Source organism: Sceloporus occidentalis, unplaced genomic scaffold (assembly GCF_023333645.1).
Source record: "Sceloporus occidentalis isolate IW3139 unplaced genomic scaffold, rSceOcc1.0.p SCAF_48, whole genome shotgun sequence".
NCBI classification, from domain to species: domain Eukaryota; kingdom Metazoa; phylum Chordata; class Lepidosauria; order Squamata; family Phrynosomatidae; genus Sceloporus; species Sceloporus occidentalis.
This window is the reverse complement of record NW_028317028.1, coordinates 3,720,192-3,740,811: the sequence shown is the minus strand read 5'-3', so window position 1 is coordinate 3,740,811 and position 20,620 is coordinate 3,720,192. Positions and strand designations below refer to the sequence as shown.

Genomic DNA, 20,620 nt, shown 5'->3' with positions numbered 1-20,620 from the left:
GGAAAAATAGATGATCATATAACCTTGAAATAAGTGACCTGACACTCTGGCTTCTTGAAAATATTAAAACTATGACCATGGCCTATCATAAAGTGTTTACAGGGAAGCAGGCAATGCAATAAAGTGTTGGAAAAGGCAAGTAGGGTGGTATAATTAGAGACATTAGTCTCAGAGAGAAGAAGAGAGAGAAGCGGTTCTGCCACTTTACATCTCAACTAGAGTGTTCAGTCCTGGAGACCCCATCTACAGAGAGGGACTTCAAAGGAGGGCTACTAAAATGGTAAATGGTTTGCACAGAAGACTAAGGGAACTCAATATGTATATCTTGGAAGAAAGAAGAGAAAGGCAAAATATGATCTGATAAAACTGTGGGAGGGAAGTTTATTTCAAAGGAGGAGAAATTTTAGAACAATAGGTCATTATCTACAACAGGAGGGTCAGATGTTTAGGTGTAATGTAAGGAAGTTTTACTTTACGGAAAGAGAGGAAGACAGATGGAACAGCCTCCCATCAAAAGTGGTAGAGGCTAATATAGTGAGGGAATTGGCATAAAGCTATCGTAAATCTAAGATAAGACCACGGTCTGAGTCTCTACATCAAGGAAATTGGGCAGATTAGATGGGCTGAAATTCCGTTTCTATGTTTTACACTTTTTTTGACTCTACAGGTACAATAAAGTAAAAAAAATTACAAATTGATTAAAAAAAAAAAAAAAGACTGATCATAAAGGCAGTTCACATGCAGTCAGAGGTGGATTGAGGATTGCCCTGGACCTATATGTGTGAACATTTGCTCTGGGCCTATAGGTCACATTATCGAATTTATCAAAAAGAAATTCCACCAGGACTAAACATATCTTAATCTTTGTCTGCTCGTTGCTGTGACGACGCGAAAATAACATAGAGGAACAAAAAGCTGATTTTCCACATGAGGGAGCAACTATTACTCTCTGCGTTAAAAGATCTGGAAACTGTGATGTATTGAGGAAGGAGGTATTTTACCAGGACTTCATTTTTAAAGTCTTCCATAACAAGCCTCCATTGCTGTGTATTTTTTAGGTTGAAAGGATCAAAGTTCAACGTTTCCATTGGCTTTATGAGACCATCGACTCTACTCAATACATCGTCAATCCGCTTGGGGTCACCCGTCACGGCTTTCAGTTCTGGACCAAAAATGTTGTAAAACTCCTCCAGAACCTAGCAGTTAAAAATGTGAAAACAATTAGAAATATATATATATATATATATATATATATATATATATATATATATATATAACATTGTGCAAAATATTACATTAATATGTTGTTTTTCATCTAGTCACAACTTCATCAAATCATTAAAACAATACTTTCTGTAAGGATTTAACTCTCGCACCATGGACAGCAAGACAAGTAGCACTATAATTACATGCGGAAAACAGGGGTACAAAAGAACTATAAAAAAGTGAGAACCCATAAAATATCATGTGCATTTAATAAAATAATAGTAATAAAAAAAATACTCCCTTGTTCAATTTTTAAAGAGATATGACTACTAGGTATCCAGATTTGATAATCAAATATATATACTGGTGAAATATATGCCCCTCTGACCAAAATCGTATTTTTATAAAATGACAAATGTATCCGCGGGTGTTTTTTTCTATTCAAAATCATTCATTTTTGGCAACTAATAATACCTGCAGAATATTAAAGAGGTCCTGGCAGATACCAGACAAATAGTCTGTTTTCTCAAACAGGCGTTTTCTGTCAAACTCCCATCTCTGATCTCTTCCCGAAGCCTCAATCTTGGCACGAACTTCAAAATAGGTGCTTTTCCACAGCTCCAGAGTGCGTTTGGCCTCTAATGCCTTGGTTTTTGCAGTTTCTCGGGTCTCCCTGTTAACAGAAATACACTCTTGCAGTTACAGATAAAGGCGATACGATGCTTAGGAACCCCATTTACTAATTGGTAGCAGCAGAACCATGGTACCATGTAACCCAGCATTTCGACAGTTCCAAATGTTAGGTGCATGTGTTTTAGATTCATCTATATGACCTTTATTGCCCTTTTCCTCTTTTAAGGGTCTTGTTTTAGGACTTTGGTTAACTATTGTTATTGCACATTGTCTTGGTCATATTGTTTTGTACTAGAGATGGACAATGTATTCTCTGCAGCATCAGGTTAGTGGGCAAGTTTACTAAACCAAAATTAAGTCCATGCTTAAGGGAAAGCCTCTGCATGCAAGTCTAGATCAGAGTCCCATGTTCTTCAGTAAAAAGAAACACAGACTTCACGCCCGGGGACAGAGCTCACCTAAACAAAGAGTGTATATTGAGAACTCTGCAAACACGTTCTGCAATTTCCCAGGCGATTCTCTCCATCAATGGTACCATCCTTTCATCCTTATTGTAATGGCGAGAGATAATCCATACCATTCTTAATGCATTCATCATCGGCGGAATAGTGTCCATGACAACATTAAACCCTGTACCATGGGTTAAGTTCTGCAAAAACAGTAACACTCCATTAGGGCTGCAACTAACGATTATTTTCATAATCGATTAGTTGGCCGATTATTTTTTCGATTAATCGATTAATCGGGTAAAAAAAAAAATATGCAAATTTTTCGTTTATTTTAAATAAAAACGTATAATTTACAATGGCATTTCACGATTCGCCTTCTTATTTTACTGACATAATAATTAAAGCTATATTTTAACAAGAACTCAAAAAATACCAAAAAAAGCTTTACTAGTAAATATTCATGTAAACTATTTTTGCCCAGTTATGCACATCTCACCCCCAGCTTGCCTCTCTGTCCCAGAAATGCATATCAGGGGGGGTATAAGGCATATCAGGGGACAGAGTGGCATATAGGAGGTATAAGGGGATACCTCCTATATGCCACTCTGTCCCCTGATATGCATTATACCCCTCCTGATATGCCTTATAGCCCCCTATATGCCACTGATATGCCACTTTGTCCCCTAATATGCCACTGTGCCCCCTGATATGCCTTATAGCCCCATATATGCCACAGTGCCCCGATATGCCACTGTGCCCTCCTGATATGCCTTATAGCCCCCTATATACCTTTACCCTTGATATGCCACCATGCCCCGATATGCCTTTTACCCCTATATGCCACTGAGATGCCACTGTGCCCCCTGATATGCCTTATAGTGCCTTCATGCCACTGTCCCCCCTGATACACCTTATAGCGCCTTCATGCCACTGTCCCCCCTGATACACCTTATAGCCCCTTTATGCCACTGTCCCCCCTGATATGCCTTATAGCCCCTTTATGCCACTGTCCCCCCTGATATGGCTTATAGCCCCTTTATGCCACTGTCCCCCCTGATACACCTTATAGCGCCTTCATGCCACTGTCCCCCCTGATACACCTTATAGCCCCTTTATGCCACTGTCCCCCCTGATATGCCTTATAGCCCCTTTATGCCACTGTGCCCCCTGATATGTCTTATGCCCCCCCGATATAAGAAAAACTGACATCACTAAAATAGTTTTTTATATTTATATTTATTAAATATAGACAAAAAAAATACACAATACAATATAAATATATATAAATATATGGACAATAAATCAAATATTATAGACATTAAAAAAAAAACACAAATGCACATAATTAATAGATCCCGCAAAAATTCTACCTGCCCCACCAGGGGTTAATATATCAACAGAAGAAACACAGGGCAAATGAGCATAAAAATAAAGATAATACTTACCCAGTGCTGCTTACTTGTCCTGTTTTTCTTCTGTTGATATATTAACCCCTGGTGGGGCAGGTGGAAGTGGCAGCGAGATGAAGTACCGGAGGTTGCGCACATCGCGCACTAAAATCCAAATCCCCAGCAGGCGCTGCAGCGGGACCTGGATCCTCTCCGGCAGCCGGTAGGGGTCTGTGTGATGCGCGCAGACAGCCGCTTCTCCCCTCCGCTTCCGTTGGGGCTTCCATGATGGAAGCCGCACCGGAAGGTCACATGACGGCGGGTTCAGTAATAGAAGCCCCGGCGGAAGTGGAGGGGAGAAGCGGAGGATGTCTGTGTGTTTTGCACAGACCCTCACCGGGTGGCAGAGAGGATCCAGGTCTCCTGCAGCTTTGCGGGGGGTCTGGATTCTACAGTTATAATCCGATCTCTATTTGAGATCGGATTATAGAAGGACGGGAGTTTTTCAGAGCGTTTGCTCTGAAAAACATAATTTTATAAATCGATTCAACTAATCGATTATGAAAATCGTTGAGAACGATTTTCATAATCGATTATTATCGATTTTATCGATTCGTTGTTGCAGCCCTACACTCCATTAACTAAAGCAACAAATACGATTGGCTTAATTATTCTGTATGAGAAACCCAGGACATGGGCATGGAAATGGCGACACATTTATATGAACTCCTCTAGGTTAGATGCTATAGGTTCTTTGCCAAGTAGGCATTACGCATATCTAGCAATTGAGTAGTTGGGAGTTCAAAAATGATTCAATAGAATGAAAGAAGGTCAAATAATTTATTCCCTAGCGGGGGTGAGGACAGGGGTCTACATGGAGTTTCGAAGATGGCTTCTAAAATGGTAAATAAATATCAGGAGTGACTAAGAGATCTCAACATGTATCGCTTGGAGGAAAGAAGAGAGAGGGGAGATGTGACAGAAATATTTAAATGCTTACAAAGGGATTTAACAAAGTACAGGAGGGATGTTTATTTCAGAGGAGAAATGTTTGAACAAAAGTGCCATAGTATAAAACTGGAGGGTCATGTAAAGAAGTTTTACTTTACAGAGTGTGGTAGATACATGGCATAAGCTTTCATCAGAAGTGGTAGAGGCTATTACAGTGAGGGAATTTAAACATATATGGGATAGGCATAATGATATTCTGAATCTAAGACAAGACCAAGGACTGATTCACATCTGAGAGTCTTTACAGCAGGAAAAAGGGTCAGACTAGATGGGCCGAGCGGTTCTTATTTGCTGTCAAATTCTATGTTTCTATTCTTGTATCAAAGAAGGAGAAAAAATAGCGCTCACATGTTTTGGAACCGGACAGGTGGATGAGTATTTTTCCAGCATTTTTCCTTAAGAACAAAAATGATTGGAGGCTACTCCCTATGTTTAGAACCTTTCCATATACATACATATACAGCTGCTAGTATAAGCCTTTGGGGTAGAAGTACTTGCTAAATCTCCGGAATTTCTGGTAAGCGTTTTGGAATCATCAATAAAGCTTTATCTGCAAACACTGTAAAAATTAAAATCAAGTGAAAAACTGACCTTCAAATGACGTTCCAAGGTGGAAAGGAATCTGACATTATCTGCAGCCTCCACATGGTATTTCGCAAGCTCGTTGACCGTTAGTTCTAGATTTTGGACCACACCAGGGTCAGAGATGGACAGAATGTTCAAAACCTTCCTCACGGCGGGGAGCTTCAGCTGCTCACTTAATGCACTTAATGTGGCATTTCGTTCACGCCAGAAATCCACCTCGACCAGAGGGCCATTACCCTATAAAGAAAAACAATGTTATTTTTTCAAAGTTTTATCACCAGCTAGCCTACATTTCTAGATGTCGCTTTCACCGTGTTGTAGGTTTAAACCTTTGCGATACATCAAGATTTATTTATTTTTAGAATTTTAGATTGCTTTAAACCTCTTAGTCAGCGTTTAGTATACCAAGTTTATGTACATGAAGTCATGCAGGTAATACGGATACCTGGGGTTTCTTCTGTAGCAACTCCTCCAGAGCTGCAGACATTTGTGTCTGCCACTTCATTACACATTGCTCAAGTTTTTCAACGACAGATGCATCTGCAGCTAAGATTGCGGGTTCATTGTCTAGGTTTATCTGCGGCATTTCTAATTTAATTTCTCCTAAAAAAAGAAAAAATAAAAGAGGGGAGTTAAAAGGAATATCCGTGATTATATTTTTGCCAGGTGAAGGAGGAAGTAACACTATACATCTATGATGAAGGGGTCAGATTTGGGTAATACAGAACATTATTTATGGTCTATAATTTATTACAGGAAAAATGGCTCAACTGGGAGAAATATAGCCCTACGCAGAAGCATAGCTGATCCCTTTTTCGTGTGAATATTTTCTCCCAATATTACAATTTAAAGATCAGTAGACCTTATTGAGCAATTAAATGTTGTTTATATCCATAAATAAACAATATGTGCATTGAGCACACTGGAGTAAATAGGTATGGGCTTATTTAACTAGCGAGTTCAGCACTGTAGATCTATCCAAATGTTCATTAAAAAGAGATATTTTTCATTGTAAAAGTGCACAAGACACAATGCATATGCATTGTTGCAGGTATCGCCTAATGGGAAATACAGCCTTATAGATATACTAGGGCTCCGATCATCTAAGTGGTTCAGTTAAACAAAAAATACTTGGTAATATAGTACAGGCTTTACAGTCACCGGAGTAAATGGTGGTAAACAGAATGTAAGCTACTTTAAAATAGCTTTAGGAGGCAGTTGTGTTTCATTATGTTGCATTTAAATTAAAAAAGGTACATAATTCACATATGTGGACAGTCCCCAAGTCAGCAGTGGCATTTGCTGGTCCATCCAGAGCCCAGCCAATGACCCATTTGCCACCAGGTAAGTAAGCCTTAACAATCTGCATGACCCCTTCAACAAATGCACCATATTTAAGTTTGAAATAACTCACCCTCAAGCTGTTGTATTGTTTGCTGAATATGGTTCAAGAACTTCTGCATATTCATTAGGAATTCATCTCTAATGAGCTGAACACTCCTTAGTTCTTGGTTGGGTTGTATGGTGTCAATGTCAAGGCCGTTCAATTCTACATCAAGCGTTTGCTGTAGCTGATCCAGCTGAGAGGAGACATCTCCATTTTTGTGTTGATTGTATGAAAGAAGGGGCATGAAAACCTAAGTAATAAAAAGTTTAAAACCTTTATTATCCTTCATCTGCACACTGTCCCAAAGTGGATCTGAATTTTGGGAAACATTACATTTAAAAAGACAAATAAAGCTGTGTTTATCTGTAATTGTGAGATTGTTTTAATAAATATGATCCTCGTGAAACTACATAAAAATCCTATTTTCTCTTTCATCAGCTCTATATAAAATGGTATAGGTCCCTAGTATGGTATACTTTTAAAGCCTTTAATAAAAGATAAAGCAGCAGTAATCATTTTAAGATCCATGGCTAACTGGTTACCAGCCCTGTGTTTGTAGGAAAACAGCCAATGCTTTCGATGGCAACTGTGATTGGGATCCAGTGTTCAAAGGGCTGTGAAGGTTATGAGTTCATCCTTCCTGTACATGAAAGCAAACTGGGTTGTGCGTCAATTAATGAAAAATGTCATCAAGCAACAAGATGTCTTTTGGTGCCTCAATATGAAAGGGTTAAAACGTAACATACAAAATGAAATAATGAATAAGTGTGCATACCCCGATCCATACTTCTTTCCTTTCATACTATATTTGGCATGAGGATGAGTAAACAGATTATATCATCACCTGAGAGAAGACCTGTTTCAGCATCAGCAAAGTGTGTCCATTCAACATCCCATACTCCAAGAACATAGGCAAGACGTCATTGGCCTCCATAATATCGTTAGGCTCTGAGATAGTTTCTAAAAAACAACATGTCAGTTTAAATATAGTGGACTAATTCTATGTACTATGTACTCCACTAGTAATGAAGGGGAATAGTGGATAGTATGGCACCAAAAGGACAATATTTTTAACAACAAAAATAAACGTGCTTCCAAAAACATGCTAGTAGTGATTTAAAATCCTACTGATAATGATAATAAAGAGTTGCAATTGAATCTTATTCTACATAGAGAAGCAGCCACAAGTAGCAAGAGCATTCCGTTTAATGTTTACAGATAAGAAATGTCACCTTTTGTATTTCGGAGGAAAAATAAAGCATTGGAGTTTGCGAATTCCTCAGGGATGCAGTTGAAAGAGACATGAAGAACCGTGCGGTAAACTGTTTGCTTGATAATTTTCTGGAACAAAACAAAAAAAAAAAGAAAAATTATCAGAATGCAGAATTCAAAAGTAACAATTAAAATGAATAAAAGGTATTTCTGACTTTCAGTGTTAATTTGTTACTAACATTATGTGTAAGCTTGATAGAGCAGGACCCTCTTCTGTTTCTGTACCAGTATGTAGAAAGTTATTGTTAATTATATATATTCTCGATTCTCTTCTCCTACCGTGATAATGCTATAGAATCACCATTTTTGGTTTGTTTATCGTATTGGCTTGTTTCTTCTCTTTCTCTAACATGAAGAGCAGATGGACTATGACTATATATCTAGTTTTCTCTTTTTCTCTCTATGTAAATTTCTAGATAGATCGATATAATTATTTATCATTTTCACACTTGTACTAACATGAAACATCCACCCCATCTCGCAAACCAGAAATATAGATTGAATTATGAACCATAAACATATACAATAAAGTAATAGACTGAAGGTGAAAAGCCACATCTGTGGATCACGGGCAAACACAAACGTGAATGTTAGGTACGCGTACCTTTCTTTTAGGTTCGGTGTAGTTAACAGTTATATATGATGTTTAACAGACATAAGTACTCACAGTGAGGGGAGTGTAAGGGTCCTCCTCTTCTTCAGGGGTTTCTCCACGAGCTGATTCAGTAACACTTCCTGTCTCTAGAAGGACTGAGTTTTCTGCTTTCACAATAGCCTTTGCGTCTGAGTCTTTATTTGGAGTAGTAATGTCTCTCGGTGGTTCCTGCTCTTCTTCTAAATCAAAGGGGAAAAAAACAGTCATTTGTGTAATAAGAACACATCAGTTCACGTATCATCAGATCTATAGCTGGGGTGTAAAGGATAAAGACAGTCTACTGAATTTCATTTAAAAAGAGAGAAACCGGTGTAAATTAACTCTTTACTGGTATGTTACATACTTTTCAAGCCACTTACCACTTATTTAATTTCTTAATCATATCATACAAGGAGAGTGGTTTCTCTCTCTGTATGCCCCAACCATGGCATACCCAATAAAAAATTTCAAGTAAGGTTTCCCTATATTATATACTATACACACCACTAGAAATGCGTATTGCTAAGCTCCATTATTGAAACAAACGAAGGGGGTCGGTGTTTGTTTATCCGAATGCCGCAGCTATAGACAATTTCTGCTTATTCGGGGGGGCGGGGCCGACACCGATCCAAGATGGCTGCATAAGACCGCAGCTCTGTCCACCGTCTCGGAACTAAGTACGCCTAACTTACTCTGCCGCGACCATGGGGAAGTCCAACCGCTCTGCTGGCACTCCTAAGTCCTCCGGCACGCAGGAGAAACACCTGGCGACCTCGGTTCGGCACTTTTTCCGGGGCTCTCAAGACTCCGACATTCGGGGCCATGCGTCCAAGATGGCGCCTTCTCCCTCGAGTCGAGCTAGCGAATGCTCCGATGACGCCTCGCTGGACCAAGACTCTACGCTCCCGGACCCCCCGCCAGTGGCACCTACCTGGCAGGACGCCCTGAAACAGGTACCCACCAAGGCGGACTTGGTCTCGGTGATCGACGCCGCTTTGGACCAGGCCTTACACGGGGTTCGAGCTGACCTTACCTCGATCAAACAAGACGTCCAGCATATAGGCGACCGTGTTGCTACACTAGAGGAAGACCAAATTAAGACCTGTGAAACCGTCGATGCCTTGTAGGACATGTACCGCGACCACTCGGAACATTTTACTGCTCTCCACAGACAATTGGAAGAATAACCGGGGAAGACGCATTAACCTGCGCATCAGAGGCCTACCCGAATCAGTTTCGGCAGCCGACGTTCGCAAGACGCTACAATCTTTATTTAACAAGGTCCTCCAGCAACCCGACGACACCCCGATACAGTTCGATAGGGCCCATCGGGCACTTCGTCGTAGGGGCCCCCTTCGGCACCACCGAGATACGTGGTATGTTGCCTGCACGAATACTCCGTTAAGGAGGCGGTATTCGAGGGGGAACAGATCCGGATCTTCCAGGATCTCTCCCCAATCACCCTACAGAAACGCTGTGCCCTCAAACCCATCACGGCAGCGTTTCGAGAAGCGAATATACCCTATCGGTGGGACTTCCCATTTAGGCTCATCGCCCGTAGAGACAAGGATGTCTTTACCCGTCGTCACCACAGCGATCAAGAGTCTTTCCTCACTCAACTTGACCTACCGGCTATTGGTCTCCCGAACTGGGAACTCTCTATTACGGCTCCAAAGCAACTCACCGAACCTGCCAAGTCCTGGACGGCTCCGACGCACCGCAGAAAGAGGACTCGACGAGCTACGACCGCAGCGGCACAGGCAGATGGTGCCCCTGACTGACAGGCTTCGTTCCCGGCCTCGCACACTTCACTGAGATCCTGCGACGAGTCCTGTGTCCTGGCTGGCTGACATTCTACGGTCCGAGACCTTTGACTGCTTCGACCGTGAGTGCTGTATCGTTTCATGGCCCTGTGGTGACATGGACTATGTCTACTGAACTCTACGCACTTTTTTTTCCGTTTCCTCTGTTTTTTCTGTTGTTCGATCGTTCGTCCGGGATATTGTCGTACACGCGTCGCTCCCCGTACTCTACACTACATCTACCACACCCAACACGCCATGGTTCTGCTGATACTTTTTTCGTGTACCGTTATGGCCCCCCCGTGAGTCGGGCCCTGCTGTCGTGCTAGTGGTGGACTGGATCTCTCCAGCCTCTATATCGCCCTCGGTCATTACACACACATTTTTCCTTTTTTTCTACTATTTTTTCGTTATTTACATGCAGAGTGATCATCGCTCCTCCGCCGTTACGTCGGCCCTTATGGCTTCACTCCCCTACGCGGCGTCTTCGCCTCGTTTAAGTTCCGTAGACGGGGACATACAGTACAGTCCCTTCACTCTCCCGTCTTGGGACCGTTTAGGTCCCTTTCTCCTTTGCCCTCCTCGGCAACCCCCCCCAGAGCCTTCCTGTCCACGCTTGGACAGTAGATTTGGGCCTGCTTGCAGTCCCCGTGCTCACCCTGCATATTGCTACCGCATTGTTACTAGGGATGTTGTCCCTTTTCTCACACCACACATTACACACACTCCACACAGTTTGGTTTCTGTTGTTTTGTTTTATTGTTTCCTTTGCATGTCCCAGAGGTCCAGGGTATCGGCTGTTCCCTCCACAGGGCTCTCCTACCCCTTTAAATGGCATCTAAGTCTCTTAATCTGGTCTCTTTGAATATTAGAGGCCTCAATAAACCTCAGCAACGTTCTAAACTCCTAGCGTTTCTCCACTCCTTTAAGACACACATTGGCTTTGTGCAAGAAACGCATTTTTCTGCTAACAGGGAATTCCCTCTTCTTAATAGGCACTTCACGCACTCGTTTCTTTCCAGCTCCCCCTCCTCCAAGACCAAGGGGGTAGCTATCCTCATACATAAGTATTTACGTTTCCGACCCTGGGAGACTTGGAAAGATGACGAGGGTAGGGCTATCTTTGTCAAGGGCTATGTAGGCTCTCACAAAATTACTCTGGCTAATCTATATGCCCCCAATAATAACCAAGCCCGATTTATCACCTCGATCCTGTCCAAACAGGAGGGTGTTGGACCCTAAAATCGATACTTCCTCTGGGAGCTCTCATGTCCCTTTTTCAATGATACGCAAAGTGATTCACCAATTGAGATTAAACCAGTTGTTGGATGCGTGGAGGACCCTCCATCCAAATGAGAGGGATTACACTTACTTTTCCCCTAGCCATTGTAAATACTCACGCATAGACGCCTTTTTTTTCGCGCGCCTGCGTTCGGCTAGAATTGGTGTGGCTTCCCTTAGTGACCACGCCCCGGTCTTTATGAAACTCAATCTCTCTGATCTCCACAAGACTAACTGGCATTGGCGACTTAATGAAAATCTATTGAGCAACCCCCACCATGTGTCCCAATTATCCTCCAACATTAAACATTATTTAGAGGAGAATGTCACCCCTGACGTATCGGTGCCAGTCATATGGGAAGCACATAAAGCTGTCATGCGGGGCCACCTGATAAAGTTGGGTGCCTCCGTTAAGAGGCTCCACTCGGCCACTATTTTAGACCTTACGCAACCAATAGCCCGCCTGGAGGCCCGCCACAAATTAACCTTACTCCCTTCTACTCAGGTAGAACTATCGGCCCTACGCACACGGTTGGCGGCCCTCCTTGATGCTAGAACTAAGCATAACTTTCTTCTGGTGAGGCGTCAGTTCTACGAAATCGGTGACAAACCTGGCAGGCTCCTGGCACGGGCGCTGAGGGCGAAGAGGGCACAGAGCTATATATCCCGTATTAGGGACCCGGCCAATCTGCTTTGTTTCCGCTTGGAAGAGATTGCTGACTGCTTTCGACAATATTATACCTCCCTGTAAAACCTGCCACGCCCGGGGACTCCCCTCTCTGGATCAGTGGAGGCCACCACCGATTATTTATCGGAATTCATCACCAAAACTCTACCACCCGATGCCAGGGCTCTTCTTGACCAACCGATTTCACTAGCAGAGGTTGCCGAGGCCATCAAATCCTCTCCTGCTGGCAAAAGCCCTGGCCCAGATGGTTTTACCATTTCGTACTATAAAAAATTCCTCCCCATTCTTGGCCCCCACTTGGTCTTGTTCTTTAATGCTGTTGCCCAGGGCACTCCATTTGCCCCACAAGCCCTAGCCGCGCATATTGTGGTCATCCCTAAGCCCAACAAGAACCTGGATTTGTGCAGTAATTTTCGCCCCATTTCTCTGATCAACGTTGATCTGAAGTTATTCTCAAAAATTTTGGCTAATCGCCTGCAACCCTTTTTATCCCATCTTATACACTCCGACCAGGTGGGGTTTGTCCTCGGGCGCGAGGCCAGGGACAACACTATCAAAGTAGTCAACATCATTGCCCACGCCCAATCTCAAAAACTTCCGATGATCGTGGCCTCGATGGACGCTGAGAAGGCGTTCGATCGAGTGTCATGGTCCTTTCTTTTCCGGGTCCTGTGGAGAATTGGCATTGGACGTCACTACTTGACCTGTGTTAAGGCTTTATATGATTCTCCAACCGCGAGAGTGGCCGTTAATGGCATACTATCTGACCCGTTCATGTTGTCGAACGGCACGCAACAGGGTTGCCCTCTCTCCCCCCTTTTCTTCCTTTTGCCGCTCGAACCTTTTGCGAACGCCGTCCGGGCACACCCGGACATTAAGGGGGTTCAGATAGGACCCCGCTCTCACACCTTATCGTTGTTTGCGGACGACATACTCTTGACTCTCACTGACCCGGTTCAGTCCCTCTTGGCTGTCCTGTCGGAGCTTGCCAGGTTCCAGGAATTATCTAATTATAAAATCAATCTTTCCAAATCGGAAATCCTGGGATTTCATATCCCTTCGCCAATATGTCACCACATTGGGACTAGGTTCCCCTTTAAATGGAAGGACGATTTTCTTAAATATCTGGGTTTGCTTATTCCCGTGGACCTCTCCAAGTTGCGCATTCTTAATTTTTAGCCCTTACTGTCCACTCTGGAGTCGGACTTACGTAAATGGGCTTATCCCCATATATCCTGGTTTGGGAGGGTGGGGGTCATAAAGATGAATCTCCTACCCAGATTCCTTTACCTCTTCCAGACCCTACCCATAGCTCTCCCGAGATCTTTTTTCCGGAGATGCCGGAGAACCTTCCTGCGTTATATATGGAGGGGAAGGCCTTCGCGCTTGGCGTTTTCCTATCTGATTAGAACTATACTGGCAGGCATCCCATCTGCGCCGCGTTATCGAATGGTCTGTCGACTCTGTCAAACAATGGGTAGCGTTGGAGGGTTCTTTCTTGACGTGTCCTGTAGCTGCGCTGCCATGGATCCGAGACCCGGCGAGGTGCGTCACGTTCTCTGCCCATCCCTCGGGGGGTAGCTTACAGGCTTTCCCTCCTCCAGGGATGCATACCCTCCGCCTCTGCCATGTGGTCAGTGGGACGGCTTTGAAACCCATGGGGACTCTGTTAGGTCCGGGATCCCATCCCTTTTCCCTCCAGTTTCTCTACCATCAGCTCAGGCATTTTGTGCTCTCCTTAGCGGTCCTGCCGCATATGGATAGGCCGCTTACGCAATTGGAGAGGTTTTGCCTTGAGTTGAAGGAGCCCCCCCACCTCTTATCTAAATTGTACGCACTTTTACTGTCCCCGGAACCGGTGGCCAAGCCGTATTATTTTAGCCTTTGGGAGAGAGATTTAGAATGCTCGTTCGCCCTGGAAGACTGGTCCAAAATTCTTTCTATAATCCACAAGGGCTCGGTGTCTAGCCGGATGCAGGAGACGTCTTTCAAGATACTCACGAGATGGTATAGAGTTCCCCTGGACATTCACAGGTTCGCTCCTCAGGTATCCCCTATCTGCTGGAGGTGCGGTGTTCATCCTGGTTCCCTGTTGCATATTTGGTGGTCCTGCCCAGATATTAGACCCTTCTGGGATTCCGTAACAACAGCGTTCCGAGACGTAGCCAATCCAGACTTCCAGGCTTCTCCTGAGGCCATTCTGCTCATCACACGCCCACCCCCTTCACTAGCTACAAACAGTCCTTGACATTTCACCTGATCAATGCGGCCAACACGGTCCTCCCCCGCCACTGGAAATCAGCCACCCCTCCCTCTCTTATGGCCTGGGTTAATCAGGTCGAATTCATCTACCAGATGGAAGTTTTAGTGTGGTCTGCTAAGGGTGCGGGTCATAAAGTGGAACTTAAATGGTTTCACTGGAGGTCGTATGTAACATCTCTTGAGCAAAGCCCACTGCCTGTTTCCCTGTAGGCTTATAGTGCCCCTAGCTTATTGGATGTATGGCCCTTCTCTCACACTTATCTGTGTACACTTCCCTGTTAGTGTTTCTAGTTAGACGACTCCGTAGCGGAGTTATCCGCTGGACCCTGGGACGGACATGTTTCATTTTGTTTCGTTCTATTATTGTTTTCTTTTGTTTTGCATAGAATTTTCATGACACCACCATACTGGGTACCTCTGCGCTTACCCGGCTATACTTCGTCTTCCCCTTCTGGGGGGTATCTTTACTCTTATGATGTACCCGGTTTCTTGTTCATTGGCTCTCAATGTCTCGTGTTTCTTATGCCATATCGATCAATTAGCCCGAATACATTTACCATCGGTGTTGGTTCTCTCCTAATGTTGTCCCGTCAGAGCTATCTGTATTGAGGGTCGGTCTTTGTGGGCTAGCCCTGTGATGCCCGACGGTCACGGTCTACACAATGTTACTGGTTCACCCACCTCAGTAGTTCATAGCCGTTCTTCTGTGCCTTCACCGCGCGACTATTACTTGAACTACAATTTCCATGTATGATGTTCCTTTCTGTAATGTATCTGCATACTGGTCATATAATGTGACTCTGTATTTGATGCTCTGTAACGTGTTTATCTTACCTCAGAGAATTGAGGGGAAAAAAATTCTGCTTATTCCAGTTGGGTGAAAGTGGGCAAAGCCTCTTTATAAACAAGCTGTCTACTAATACTTTGCAAATCCTGCCTTTTCCATACTTGTGTCACCCCAAAGAAAAGGCTTCCAGACATTGAACGGTTTTCAATGCTCAGATTGGGAAGTATGAATATTATTTCACATAAAGCACAGACTCCCAATATCTCATCATGTAAATCCTTTACTTTCTATCCCCAATCACTTAAAGACTGCTAAGTTAATTGTGTTAGAAAAATCAGGCTGTGATGACCCTTACCGGCATCGGATGAGATTGGTAACCCGTACTCCTCCTTCGGCTCTTCTGCTTCCGGAGAAATGTTAGCATTTTCTTCAGGTGGGGTATCGCTGCCAAGCTTCAAAAGCTCTTCTGGCTCTGGGAGAAGAAGTACACACAAACAAAGCAACACTTTAACATGTCCGTCTTCTCACCCAAATCATACGGAACAAGCCGAACGCGACTGCTCCACGCCATACATTTCTGTGCGCACCTGTGTACCAACATCCCCCAGAATAGCCTCGTGCCAACCAAAGACAGGTAGCGCAGTCTAGGCTACCTTCTGTACGCTAACATTACATGAAACTTTGTCAAAAACTCACTTTGTCCTCTGTCTAAATGCTGTATCTGACATTAATGTAAGTTGCGTAATATTGCTGTAGGTTGGGATACTCAGTGCTGATAATCGAGTGCTTATTAGGGCCGATTATCTATTTCTCGCTGCTGAACCATCTGCTTCTAAGTACATCTCCCGCAAACCATATCTTTCACTAGTACTGTATCAGTGAAATGAGCAGTTTACATAATATACAGGGCAGCCTTTACGTTTTTAGATTGTAAGCTCTTTTGAGCAGGGCCCTCCTCACCTGTTTCCGTATGCGATCTTGTTATGTTATATACTAATTGTTATGTCCTGTCTACCCATTGTACAGCGCTCCGGAATCTGGTGCTATATAAAACAATAAATAATAATAATAATAAGGGGCTTACAAAAATATTTACTAAGCTCCCACATCTAACATGCATTTTAATGACGTGGTTAAAAGAATAAACGTCACATGAACTAAAGAACCCAAAAAAAAATGTAAGTGAAAGTGAAAGATACCATTTATAAGACTAAGCTACAAAAAGCTTTCAAGTCCTCGGAGGTTTCTCCTTTAGATGGAAAAAGAGACTTCTGAGGTTTACGTGTAGGTCTATGTGACATTTTTCTCTTCAGTTAATTTATACCTATGTCTAGTAACATCATTACTATGGTTAAGGTGGGATACCGTTGCTATAAGCCAGATCTTCCTGTAGATTATGAGCTTGATTAAGATTGACCCTCCTTACTTTTTGTTCCTGAAGTTTAACTTGGTACGTGAATTTTTTTTTATTTTTTTTTATTTTTTAGATGTATTGCTTTTCCATTGTACAGCACTACGGAATATGATGGCGCTATGTAAATAAATACACAATAATTACACATAAATAATCCACTGTCAAAAATATAAGTTATTTATATAATTTATATTTTATATAATTATATAACAAAAAGTATTTCTAAACATTTTCTTTTAAGATTATATATGTATCAAGGATGTTCATTCTTCATAGAAAACACATTAGAGATGAACTCCCATGGAGCCAGTGCAGGTAAAGGCAAAGCAGGGAGCCATACTTGATTCCTATGTACCTCGATATTTTTAAAGCCCTTACTAAACAGCGTGATGGGAAAACAGCGCCCCCTGCCTGTGGAGCGCATAGTTCAAGCACCAACAAGACCAGTAAGTTATTCCGTTTTTATTCGCCCATGGCCAGTAAGTTAATGCAGAGGAAGCGTGATGTCTCTTCTATCTCACCTACTGCTATCTCCACGTCCACCTCTTCTTCTCTGATACTCTTAAAGAAGAGCAGGGCCGAGGCACCCTCCTCCTCGGACGTTTCGTTCAGGAACCTCAGCAGTTTGGCTTCGTGTTCCCCGTCTTTTCGGTTGAGCAGCTCTTCAAAGCAGGCCGGGTCGGAGAGGCTGAACGCAGAGTACACCCGGTCCCGGATCCATTCCAAGCGTGGGTCGTCCAGGGCCATCTTCTCAAGCAGAGTGTCTACCAGTTTGTTGTTGCCCTGGCAACGCCACGCTACCGGCACTACATCCTACGTTCCGTCTAAATGCGCGTACATTAGTTTAAGGCTTGTTCGATATCCTTACGCTGCAAAGTGGCCTATATCGCGAATAGAACTTTGTATGTAAAAACACACAAGTGCACATGCATGCTCACACACACACACACACACAAGTGCACATGTATGCTTAAACACACATAAAATTACACATCCATGATCACACACACATACAAGTCCACATCCATGATTAAACACACGCAAGTGCACATCCATGCTCACACACACAAAGTACACATGCATGCTCACACACATACAAGTCCACATCCATGATCAAACACACATAAGTATACACACACATATATACATACATATATACATACATGCCACCGCCCGCCCCCGCTTACTTCTTACTGCTCCTGCAGCTTTCCCTCACAGTGCGGAAACCTGTTTCACCGCTGGGTCATGTGATGTCACGTGACCCCCGATATGCTCCTGTCTCCCTGTGCCGGTTCAAAATAGTTTAGAAAAGTGCCCTTCTGGCCTTGGTCGGTGCGGTCCAGGTCGAAAGGGCCCTTCCTAAACTATTTTGAACAAGGAAACAGGAAGAAGGAGTTGCACTGGGCCCAACTGCAGCCGCTGTAGTTACGCCAGTGCTTATAATGAGTCCTCCGATCTCAAAATTATTCAACCCCTTCATTGCAAGCATCTTTAGTACTTAGTAGTGCACCCCTTTGCTTTTATGACCTGCTGCAAAGGAGATGCATTGCCAGACACCAGCTTCTGGCAGCGTTCCTGAAGAATCTTAGCCCATTCTTCATGAGCAATGGCCTCCGGTTCAGAAATATTCTTTGGTTTGCGTTCTGAAACAACCTTCTTCAAATCCCACCAGAGATTTTCTATAGGGTTCAAGTCAGGTGACTGAGATGGCCACTGTAGAACCTTTCAGGACTTCCTCTGCAACTAAGCCTTGGTAGAATGAGAGGTATGCTTGGGATCATTGTCCTCTTGGAAGGTCCATAGACGCCCAAAGCTTCAGCTTACTCACAGATGGCATGAAGTTTTCTCCTAGGGTTTTCTGATACTTCAATGAATCCATCTTGCCTTCCACACGCTGCAGGGTTCCAATGCCAGAAGATTTAAAGCAGCATCACCGAGCCACCATGCTTAACTGTAGGCAGAGTGTTTGTTCAGTGTATGCTTCTTTCTTCTTCCCCCAGACATACCTCTGATCCATCGGGCTGAAAAAGTTTCATTTTTATTTTTTATAGCTTCACAGAACAAGATCCCAAAACAGCTGTGGCTTTATACGACTTTTGTGTTTTTGGGTCAGTAGTGGTGTACGTCTTGGAGTTCTTCCATGGAAACCTTCCGCATTTACTATGCATCTTACAGTGCACACCGAAACCTCAGTGCCTGTTGCCACCAAGTCTTGCGGCAGGTCTTTTGCAGCCACGCAAGGGTTTTTCTTAACCTGTCTTCTCAGAAATCTGGTTGCAGTCATTGATAGAACTTACAAACTATGCTTCCAACGGCGTCTCTAGGAACATTCAGTGCCTTCGCTATCTTTTTGTACCCTTGTTTTTTTGCGAAAGGCAATGGTCTCTTCTCTTAACTTTTTGGACCATACTTCTGACATATTTCTAACATACAGTTCAAACAAACACCTAGGCAGTTCAGGTATTTTATATGTTCCAGCGGGTGCAACTAAGGAAGCCCTTGCTTAGTTACATCAAGTGTGCTTCATACGACATCTGATTTGCATACGTGTGCTGTTGTGAGGGATTCTAATCAGGGGGTTGATTAATTCTGAGACTGGAGAAGTCGTTAGAAGTTGCATTTTCAGTTGAATTTGGGTAAACCACTTTTGTTGTGTAAAGCTATTTCAATAGCTTTTATTTTATTAAGCTGAAAGTCTAAATAAACCTGATTTGCAACGGGGGTTGAATAATTTTGATTGCGACTGTATTTACTGTTGAACTCTGTGCATCCTCATTGGGATAATAAATATCACCTTAGTGAAGGAATCATTTTGAATTTTTCAAAATGAAAAGCCATCATAAGCTAAAATTCATCAGTACTATGCACATTTTAGGAAGTTCTAGCCTAAGCCCACCCTAAAACCTCAAAAAGAAAAATATTTATCATACCATGAATAAAGCTTATTATTTACCATTGTACGTTAAGATACGTTTTTTTGTAGGTTGGGAGCGTTAAAGTGATGATTCTTGCAGTAGTGTGTGATGCGTATGCAGAATATAGACCTATATAGACCTTGGTGTATTAGCAACAGCACCCTAAGTCTGCATTTCTAACATTTCAAGTCATCTTGAAGGTAAATATAAAACTTTTTTGTAAAATTTGCCAGTATGGAGAAATCTAAACATAGCTTAGGGTTAAATAGCTAAAAGAAAGCCAAGCTAAAGATCCCAGTATCATAACTTAAGGTAATTTCTACCCTCTTAATACCAGTTTCTCCATAAATAAAATAAAAAAAGACAAGTGCTCTTTCAAATGGCAAGCTGTTAATTTTATTTAACCGATTAGTCCGGGAAACGTTCACAGTTTGGGACAGCCAGCGAGTAGCTGAAATAGGAATGCATACAGTATATGGAAAACCACAAAAATACAGAAGAAAAAGTTAGGGACAATAAAAAGAAACCGCAAGACAGAGCAACCAAAGGAAAAGTTCTATAAATCACATGAGTTGTATAAATCTTATTCACGCTCATAACATTACAACTGGAAACCCAACATAAAACGTTTAATGGAATGTAAGCGGAAATTTAATCTGTACAGTGGTTACAATTGATACATCCGTTAATGGTCTAAATTGACCATTTGAATTGTTATCCATGCTTAACGTTTACCAGGAAAGAAATACATTGGCATCATCATGTCCGGAAAAAATACTGTATGGCGGAATTGGTTTACAGAAGCAGGCATTTTTCCGATGCACGCAATCTTACAAATATATAAAATTCTGTTCCATTCTTACACACTGTCCCAATCACAATTCATCATACAGTTACTATAAGATT

General features: G+C 42.8%; 1 protein-coding gene across 1 annotated transcript in view; it reads right to left on the bottom strand.

Moving 5' to 3' along the window:
• LOC149289137 (dynein axonemal heavy chain 10-like) overlaps positions 1-17,546 on the bottom strand; it is a 60,270-nt gene extending 42,724 nt beyond the window's left edge. Inside the window, exons 1-13 of the mRNA XM_089491034.1 lie at positions 17,321-17,546; positions 15,741-15,857; positions 13,547-13,571; positions 10,195-10,475; positions 8,599-8,765; positions 7,892-8,000; positions 7,504-7,619; positions 6,687-6,909; positions 5,718-5,875; positions 5,279-5,509; positions 2,298-2,488; positions 1,681-1,879; positions 1,002-1,196 (exon numbers count right to left, since the gene is read on the bottom strand). Of these exons, the coding sequence (XP_089347160.1) occupies positions 1,002-1,196; positions 1,681-1,879; positions 2,298-2,488; positions 5,279-5,509; positions 5,718-5,875; positions 6,687-6,909; positions 7,504-7,619; positions 7,892-8,000; positions 8,599-8,765; positions 10,195-10,475; positions 13,547-13,571; positions 15,741-15,857; positions 17,321-17,546 (2,238 nt within the window). The remainder of the gene's footprint in view (positions 1-1,001; positions 1,197-1,680; positions 1,880-2,297; positions 2,489-5,278; positions 5,510-5,717; positions 5,876-6,686; positions 6,910-7,503; positions 7,620-7,891; positions 8,001-8,598; positions 8,766-10,194; positions 10,476-13,546; positions 13,572-15,740; positions 15,858-17,320) is intronic.
• Between the last annotated feature and the right edge of the window lie 3,074 nt (positions 17,547-20,620).